Here is a 10,091-nt window from a genome sequence, read left to right on the forward strand (position 1 = left end):
TTGATGCACAACAGCAGCACCAGCCTCATGTAACGTAACAATCACAAGGCGTGACAAAGATCTGAGAACACAAATTCAAACATTAGAATGTGACAGTGAAAATACGTAATCTGAACCAACACATACATGTCCTTTAACAGTGGTTCTCAACCTTTACAGCCCGTGACCCCCAAAATAAAGGCTCCAGAGAGTGAGGACCCTCCAAAATAAAGGTCCCAAAGAGTGGGGACCCCCACTGTAGCTGAAGGTGGTTGAACACAGACATGAACATTGAAGAACAGTCATGTGGAGACAGGACCATCTATAAGGGGGAATAAAGGGGAGAGATTTTTGGGGTCCATCCATAAAGTCAGTAAAATGATGGTCCATTGTTCTATGAATCTGTGATAACCACATTTATTTATTCATCTGAATAATATCCACTGTTATCCAGGAACGTTTATTATTATTATTATAGTCATCTTAAAGATGGAAATCCTGGTTTTAATCACTAATAAAATGGTTCAAAGTGACCAAAAATGGTGGAAAAGGAGGTGAAATGGGATTTTAAAAACCCTTAATGCACTTAATGGATACTTTTGGTCTTACACAACATGTGACTGGTCCGACACACACTCAAGGTCACACTTTGGATCTGGTTATCTCTAAAGGTGTTGATATCTCTGCTGTTGATGTAAGAGACTTAGCTCTATCTGATCATTTCTGTGTCTTTTTTGACCTAGAGACTGTAACATCTGTTCACCCTAGTTATGTGTGTTTAAAGAAAAGGTACATAAATGACAACACAAGTGCACAGTTTATGGAAACCATAGCAATGACACCAACATTGAGTGCTGAGACAGTTGATGATCTTCTGGATGAGTTTAATACAAAAGTCTGTAATGTCATAGATGTGGTGGCTCCAATCAAAACTAAGAGAAAACCAAACACAGAAAACACCTTGGAGGAGGACTGAGATAATGCAGAATATAAATTTGATTGTAGAAGAGCTGAGCGTAAATGGAGATCAACAAAACTCCAAATTCATCTAGAACTAGGGATGTAACGATTAATCGTAAGGCAGTTAAAAATTGATTAATAGGTATCAAGGTTCACATCGATGCTGTGAAAATTGAATCGCAGTACTTTTTTTAACCAGCAGAGGGCGCTATCCAGAAGTCATGGCGGTGGGCGAAATCTTTTAATACTTTCTTTCTGGCCGCCTTCTACTCATAAACATATTCATAAATGATTCATTACCCCTTTAGCACCAAAAGAATATCTGTAATATTACTTGAATATCTGTAAAAGTCACGTTTTTCTATTAACCCTGTCTGCTAGCATAGCATCTCTTCTTCACTGCACTTAGCTGCATGCCAACCGACCACTGGGTTAGCATCGCCCTCTGCTGGTTCAAACAAATATCTGACGCAAATACAGTGCAGACTGTTTTTTTTTTTTTTTTTTTTTAAGGTCCAATTGTTAAGTCACAAAATACATTTTCAGTTGCACTTTAAAAAAAAAAAAAAAACTATTATGCAGTTTTGTATTGTTTACTATGGAATTATTCCTTTATTTCATTCAAGATGTATTTTTAGTTAAATTGCATTGTTTGAATAATTCATCAAGGGATTCTTTTGACAATGAAAAATAAAAGGAAAATAGTACAGTATTTTCTAGTTTTTTTCCCCCAAAAAAATAAAGGAATATTTTTCAGTCATTTAAGTACAGTCCCATTTTGTAAAATGAATCGTGAGAGAATCGTATCGTGAACCCAGTATCGTGAATCGAATCGTATCGGGAGTTGAGTGAATCGTTACATCCCTATCTAGAACTATACAAAATAAGTCTGTGTAAATTCAATGATGGCTTGTTCAAAACGAGGCAGCAAAACTTTTCTGAAATTATTGCTAAAAATGTCAACAACTCTTACACATTGTTTTCTGTAATTGAAAAGCTCACAACCCCCCCAGATCAGATAGACCCCGAATTACTGTCAGCTGGAAAATGCAATGAATTTACTGTGAATTTCAATGAAAAAATACAATCAATAAGGTCAAACATCAGAACAAACCAGCAAAATAACAAAAAGCTTGAACAGCTTCAACCACTGAGGGAGGAGTCAACTACAATGTTAGAGTTTATTACAGTGAACCCAAAAACAATAGAGGAAACTGTTCAGCAGCTGAATCCATCAACTGAGTCAATTCTTAACATTCAACAAAATATTTGATAAATTTCAGTCAGGTTTTGGTTCTCATCACAGCACAGAAACTGACCTGATCAAAGTGATCAATGACATAAGGTTGAACACTGATTCAGGAAAAGTATCTGTTCTCATTCTATTGGATCTAAGTCTACATTTGACACTGTAGATCATACAATGTTGTTACACAGATTGTAAACATGGGTTGGACTAAATGTTAAAGTAATGGTTTAAGTTCTACTTGGAGGATCAAAGTTACTTTGTAAACATTGTAAACTTTGAATCTGACAGATTACCAATGTCCTGTGGGGTTCCTCAGGGATCTGTTCTTGGACCTCTTCTGTTTAACCTTTATATGCTTCCTTTAGGACACATTTTACACAACTGTAAGGTTGATTATCAGAGCTACGCAGATGACACACAACTATATCTATCACTGAACCCAGATGACTATGGTCCCATTGAGGTGTTGTGTGACTGTTTAGAAAAAGTAAACTGCTGGATGAGTGAAAACTTCCTTCAACTAAACCATGACAAGATGGAGGTGATTGTCTTTGGTAACAAGGAAAAGAGGACTGCTGTCAGCAAGTATCTGAGTCTGGATCTTTAGAAGATAAAGACCAAGTCAAAAACCTTGGTGTTCTGATTGACTCAGATCTGACATTCAGCATCAGATCAAATCTATCACAAAAACATCTTCTACCACCTAAAGAACATCTCCAGAGTGAAAGGTTTAATGGCTCAGAAAGATCAGGAGAAACTGGTCCATGCTTTTATCTCCAGCAGACTGGACTATTGTAATGGTCTTCATCAAACATCTACAGCTGGTTCAGAACGCTGCAGCTCAGGTCTGAACCAGAACAAAGAGGTCAGAACACATTAGTCCACTGGCTCCCAGTCAGCCTCAGAGGAGACTGTAAAGTTCTGCTGCTGGTTATAAATGTGTGAATGGGTTTGGTCCAGAATACATCAGTGAGATGTTAGTCAGGTATGAACCCAGCAGGTCTCTGAGATCTATGGACAAAGGTCAGATAGTGGAGCCCAGAGCTCACAGTAACCATGGTGATGCTGCTTTTAGTTGTTATGCTGCAAAGAAGTGGAACAAACTGCAGCAGAGCTGAAGTCAGCATCACATGTGAACATTTTTAAATCAAAGTTAAAGGCACTTTTTTTCTCTACTGCGTATGATTGAGAGAGAGATTTATGGTCATGATGATGATGATGTTTGTTGATGATTTTAAATGTTTCTTTTTGTTTTGGTTTTTTTTTGCCGACAGATTTTAAGCTGCTCTAAACTGGTTTAAGTCCTACCTATCTGATAGGTACCAGTTTGTACACGTGAATAATAAGTCTTCTGTGTACACTAAAGTAAGCTACGGGGTTCCTCAGGGCTCTGTGCTAGGTCCAATCCTCTTCTGTATCTATATGATCCCCCTTGGTAATGTTATGAGAAAATACTCTGTTAACTTCCACTGCTATGCTGATGATACCCAACTGTATGTATCAATGAAGTCAGGTGAGACAAATCAGCTATCTAAACTTGAGGCCTGTCTAAAGGACATTAGGGCCTGGATGGACCAAAATTTTCTTCTTCTCAACTCAGACAAGACTGAGGTCATTGTACTGGGCCCGCGACACCTTAGAGAAACCTATGCTAGCCTAACTGCCCTAGATGGCATTACTCTGGCACAAAGCACAACTGTTAGAAACCTTGGGGTTCTATTTGATCAGGACTTATCCTTCAACTCTCACATAAAACAAACTTCAAGAACTGCCTTCTTTCATCTCCGTAACATTGCTAAAATCAGATCTATCCTGTCTCAGGGCGACGCCGAAAAACTAGTCCATGCTTTTGTTACCTCTAGACTGGATTATTGTAATTCTCTTTTAGCAGGCTGCCAGAGCAAGTCGCTTAAGACACTTCAGCTGGTTCAAAATGCTGCAGCACGTGTACTGACTAAAACTAGGAGAAGAGATCACATTACTCCTGTATTAGCCTCTCTGCATTGGCTTCCCATAAAATATAGAATAGAATTCAAGATTCTTCTTCTCACTTATAAAGCCCTAAATGGACAGGCACCAGTCTATCTCAAGGAGCTTGTAGTGCCATACAATCCCCCCAGAACACTACGCTCTCAAAATGCTGGACTACTCGTTGTTCCATTCATCTCTAAAAGTAGTATAGGAGGAAGAGCTTTCAGTTATCAGGCCCCACTTCTCTGGAACCATCTACCAACCACGGTTCGGGGGGCAGACACCCTCTCTACCTTTAAGGTTAGGCTCAAAACATTCCTCTTTGATAAAGCTTTTAGTTAGGAACCAGCTCATAGCTCATAATTAAGATGCAATAGGCATAGACTGCCGGGGGGGGGGGTCTGGCATGCTCGGTTGGAGAGAGGTTGGAGAGGGCGTTAAGAGAGAGGTCATTTAGGTTAGAGAGGGACCGGAGAGGGTCCCATTCCTCTTTCAAACACTCCCTCTATGTCTGCTTACTCCCTTGTGTGTTTGCTCCTGTACTCCTTCTGGCTTTTGTCTTGCAGGTCCGTGGGATCCTCAGTGTGGAGTTACAGAGACTCAGCGGCTCTGTCTCCACCCTTTCCTCTGCACACACCCAACACAGCATAACGTGGATGGCTGTTCATCATAGGAATGGGATCCACACAAGGTTCCTGCTGCTTAACAGAAGGTTTTCCTTGCCGCCATGATGAATTCATGTTGGGTGTGGGATACATATGTATGTGTATATACGTATATATGCATATGTGTGTATCCATAAAATGAAGAGTCCGTCCTTAAGACTGCTCTACTGTAAAGTGCCTTGAGATACCATTGGTTATGATTTGGCGCTATACAAATAAAGATTGATTGATTGATTGAAGCTGTTGAATGTTTTCTGTTGCACTTTTTGATCATCTCAAGCACATTGAGTTGCCTTGTGTATGAAATGCGCTATACAAATAAATTTGCCTTGCCTTGACTATCTACTAGTATACAGTATACTCGTATCTACTCATACTGTATATACTCATATCTACTCATTATTAATGGTTGTGCGGGTTTTAACATGTATAATTGTGTAAATGTGAGTTCTTTACTGCTATATGATCTGAACATAATTAAGGTTGTGTAACTGTAACAATCAACTGTGTGCACAACATTAAATAATTAGGATGTGTTTACCGAACAGTGTCACTCAGTGTTTCCTTTTCAGACATGCTGGTAAACCAATAATGTTGAAAAAAAAAAAAAAGGTAGGGCTGGGCAATATGAACCAAAACTCAACTCAATATTTGTTTTCAAAATGGCAATATACAATATTAATCTGGATGATTTCAATTCAAATAAAGTCAGACCAGAAAAACAATACTGGGTTAAATTTGCTGATGCAAAATGCCACACAGACACATTTGTTAACAAACAGCTGATCAATATGTGCAGCTTTAGGCTTTTTCTGCTCTAAGGGACAGCACGTGTGAGTGACTTGTTTAGATGAAGTTCTGGGTTAGAACACACTGTGCTTTTCATGTTGTTCTGAGAAGTAACGAAAGCAACGACTCCTAAAATGAGTCTTTTAATACAAAATGAGCTATAAAAATAATATATATATGTATATATCAATATAGGAGATACTGTCATTTTCAATATCGCTGAAACATCGTCCCAATTTATTGCCCAGCCCCAGTCAGCATTTAGAATAATGACCAATCAGAGCATTAACACAGGAAACAACCAAGGCTTTGTTGACTTTTCTGGTTATTTGGCTGTTGTTTTGTGTGTTTTTCTAGTCAATCTGTGTATTATGAGGCCATCAGTTACTTCTGTCTGGAGATAAATAAGTAAAGTATAAGTTAACTAAAATCATAACAAAATACCGGCTTCTTGCTGGATTCATTTAAACAAACACTTTTTCATACCTATCGTAATAACTGTATTATAGTCAACATTATGTTCTACGTTCAGTGCTCTTATTGTGAAAGGCCAAAGCATGAGCTGATTTAATGAGAGCTGCTTTTTAATCATTTTGACCAAATGAAAATTGTTTTGTCATTTTATTTTATTTATTTTTTAATACACAGAAATTTGCAACTTTTCTCAAAAAGGTCCTAAGCCTTGAGTTTGACATTCGCTATATACTATGGCCCAAATAATAGTAACTTCCTGGATAACAGTGGATATTATTCAGATGAATAAATAAATGTGGTTATGACAGGTTCATGTTTGGTGTATTTGTAGAAAAAGGGTAAAAATAAGCAACAATGGCCTCAAATTATGCTTTCAATGAATTAATAATATTGTTTGAACAATTTGAGCTCATTTTTGGTTATTTTAATTTTTTTTCTACAACTCCACCAAACACCATATTTTAACCTATTTTCATCACTTTTTCTTGCCATATTTTTGCTCCTTTTAATGTTTTTTTTTTTTTTGCTACATTATTCCCATTTTTGACACATTGAACATATTTCATGATTTTTTTTTTGCCGTTTTAACCACATTCACCATTTTTCATGCCCATTATTTGCCAGTTTAAACTAATTGTTTCAATATTGACATTTTGATCCATTTTTCTTTGTTTTTATCCACTTTTATTGCAACTTTAAACCAATTTCTGTGGTTTTTAAAATCAACATTTCACCACCTTTTCCACTATTTTTGGTCACTTTGAACCATTTTATTAGTGATTAAAACAATTTATTTAGATGAATAAATAAATGTGGTGTGTGTGTGTGTGTGTGTGTGTGTGTGTGTGTGTGTGTGTGTGTGCGTGTGTGTGTGTGTGTGTGTGTGTCCAGGTACAGGGATGTTGGGAGGGAAAACAGGTCATTACTGTAGCTATAGCTGTAGCTTGTCTACATTACCTGTCCGTACACCTTCGGCATGGCGGGCTCTGCGCTGCTCCTGCGGCTCCGAGGGGACCCAGACCCGGACCAGGACCAGGACCCAGACCCCCCTCCAGCAGCACCGCTGGCGGCCACAGGCGGTCCTCCTCCAGCCGCAGAGCCTCGTCCATCTGCGGCTGCATCGATGGTGAAGATGTGTGTGTGTGGAGGAGGACCGTGGAGGGTGGAGGAGCTGGTTCCTGTGATCACTACCAGTATGAAACCCAGAGACCAGCAGAGAGGAGGCTCATACATCCCAGACATCTGAGACAGCGCCATGTTTGTGTGTGTGTGTGTTTGGATGAAGGAGGAGGAAAGATGGAGGAGCTCCTCCTACAGGCAGCTGTATGGTACTACTACTGCTGTAGTCATTAAATAACTATAACACACACACACACTAATAATAATAATACATATACTGTACAACCAAAAACACACAAAATAACTAAATAAACATATAAAATAACAAAAAAGCACACAGACAAAATGAAATGAATAATACATATAAACCAAAAACACATAAAATAAAAAAACACATTGCAGCAGAAAAACACAAAGAACCTATGCTATGAATCTAGATAATTATATCCTGAATCAGTCTCTGTTAGCTGGCTTCAACTAACTAAACATTCCCTGTCAGAGAGAAGCTGTCCTACAAAGGTCGATAACAACACGCTAATTTAAGCTAAGTGTTTTCAGCCTCGGTACGTGCACGTTCACATAAAAGGGGTGGAGTTTGCAGCGTCTGGCCAATCAATGGAGAACCCGTCAGAGCTAGCGTCTTTACAGGAGGAACAGTTTATGATCTTAAATAAATATAATAAATAGAAATCCATGATGACAGTGAAGAGAAACAGTGTTAGTGCAGCTCACCCAGAGCTTTTATACTCACTCAGATCTGATCCACTTCATAACTTGGTCCGACCAGGTTAGGTGTTGCTTAAGTTTAAAATGATGAATACTTAAAATCCATAATTCAGACCAAAAACAACCTGTTGTTACAGAAAAGTCAGGAATGAAAGAACTCTGACAGGAAGCTGCTGATACTGTTAATGTGTAAAAGTGTGAGATTATTTATGATATTAATCCACAGGATGATAAACGGACAGCGCTCTGATCAGATTCAGCACACGTGTTTCTATTCAGGTAGACCTATTTATCACGCACACACTGGGATGAGAACACATTGTTTCATAGTAGTATGTTCCTGCTGATGCAGTCAGCTTACAGTATGTATGAATGAATGAATGAATGAATGAATAATTGACTTCACCCGTCTGTGCATACGTAGACACAGGCTTCATCAGCTGACTGTAGATCAGTTCATCAGATATAAATCTACATCTCTCCTAAATAACGTCATCCGTAATAGAAATTATTGATTTATCATCAATAATCTTTATTTCCTAAATGCAGTTGTCAGATCTGCACCAACCAGGATCTTCTAACAATGGGCAAGTCATTTTCTAAGAGAACTTATTGGTCAGGAGGCGGGACTTTATCACTCGCTAAGATCCTAGCCAGAACAAAACCTGGTGCCGACCAGGTTGGCCGCTAAGCCTAAGTTTCCATGGTGATTTAGCTCCATAAGATGTTAGCGAGCTTCGTAGTCCAGCACACACTGATTAAATCCCGGAAGTTCACGCAATAAAAGGAATCTACCTTCGTAACATACCCCCTAAAAGATTCCAAAAACTCATAAAATGACATGGAAAAAACACAAAATAACTCTAAAAACACAGAAAATGATGTGGAAAATTCAATTCAACTATATCTATATAGCGCAAAATACAATAAAGTCATCTCAATGCGCTTAACAAAATACAAAAATCATAATAATAAATAAAAAACCCAACAAGATCCACATGAACAAGTATTTAGTGACAGTGAGAAGAAACAACTCCCTTTAACAGGAATAAATCTCTGTTAGAACCAGGTTCAGAGGTGGCAGCCATCTGCGTGGACTGGTTGTGGTTAGTAGACAGAAGGACCAACAGAACAGGATAGAGAGATAGAACATCAGAGTGTTCCAGACTAGTTGAGACGTGAACCACAGATCAGGAAGTGACATCATCAGCTTCACGACACCTGAAACAGAGCAGAGAGAGAAGAACGAGGAGAAGACACTGACTGCAGAAAAACATATAAGGAATACAGTGGAATGAGAATGAATATGGGGTGGACATAAGTGTAAATGGTGTGAAGCAATGTGAGCAGTGGGGGGTTGGCTGCAACCAGGCACAACTGTGTCTTTGTGGACATCATCCCATTGCAGCGCATTAGAGCTATGTGTAGATGGCGAGATTGGGAAATTGTTAGTAGTGACAACGCCACCTTGGGAGTTTCACTCAAGGCAATAGTAATATTTAAAAGAAAATACAATACTTAATGATTTGCAAAAATATATTTAAAAAATTTATAAAACAAAAGTAAATAAACAACATTGACCAGTGCTGAGGCTTACCAGTGTGGGGACATTGGTTCAAAGTGGGGGATTGCAAGACAATACACACCTAAAAGGTGACAAATACACACACATTCAGGCACACGTGGAGACAACAAATCAAGGACTAATCAGTACATGACAACAAAAACCCTCCACCAGGACCACCACTATTGGCTCTCAGCAACTGAAATGACAAATCAGAGGTTATATGAGTATTTTACAAAGGAGAAATAAAAGCAGAGGGGGCGTGGCTTAACAATAACAAAAGAGTACAATAAATGGGTTGATGTAGGCAGAAATAAAATACAAAATATAAAGTGAGTAAATTGACAATAAACAGATAAAATTGTATTAAACTTAAATACCATATAAAGATATGTGATACCAGTTCAAACCAGTAGCCACAGGTGTGGTGTGGGAGCCGGTCAGAGTTAGGTACACGTCGGAATGAGTCACGGGGGAGTCCAGTCCCCCAGCACGGGGACACAAAGAGGGCGGATGGACTCACACACGGTTCCACAGATATTCAGTGCAGCAAAGCAACATGCAGCAGAGCAGCGACGTGAAGTAAAGCAAATCA

At 38.7% G+C, this 10,091-nt stretch overlaps 1 protein-coding gene across 1 annotated transcript in view; it reads right to left on the minus strand.

The window, feature by feature from the left end:
* Positions 1-7,351, minus strand: part of sorl1 (sortilin-related receptor, L(DLR class) A repeats containing) — a 119,255-nt gene extending 111,904 nt beyond the window's left edge. The window contains 1 exon segment of the mRNA XM_028464750.1: positions 7,045-7,351. Coding sequence (XP_028320551.1) covers positions 7,045-7,344 — 300 coding nt within the window. The 5' untranslated portion in view covers positions 7,345-7,351.
* Between the last annotated feature and the right edge of the window lie 2,740 nt (positions 7,352-10,091).

This window comes from Gouania willdenowi, chromosome 13 (assembly GCF_900634775.1).
Source record: "Gouania willdenowi chromosome 13, fGouWil2.1, whole genome shotgun sequence".
NCBI lineage: Eukaryota > Metazoa > Chordata > Actinopteri > Blenniiformes > Gobiesocidae > Gouania > Gouania willdenowi.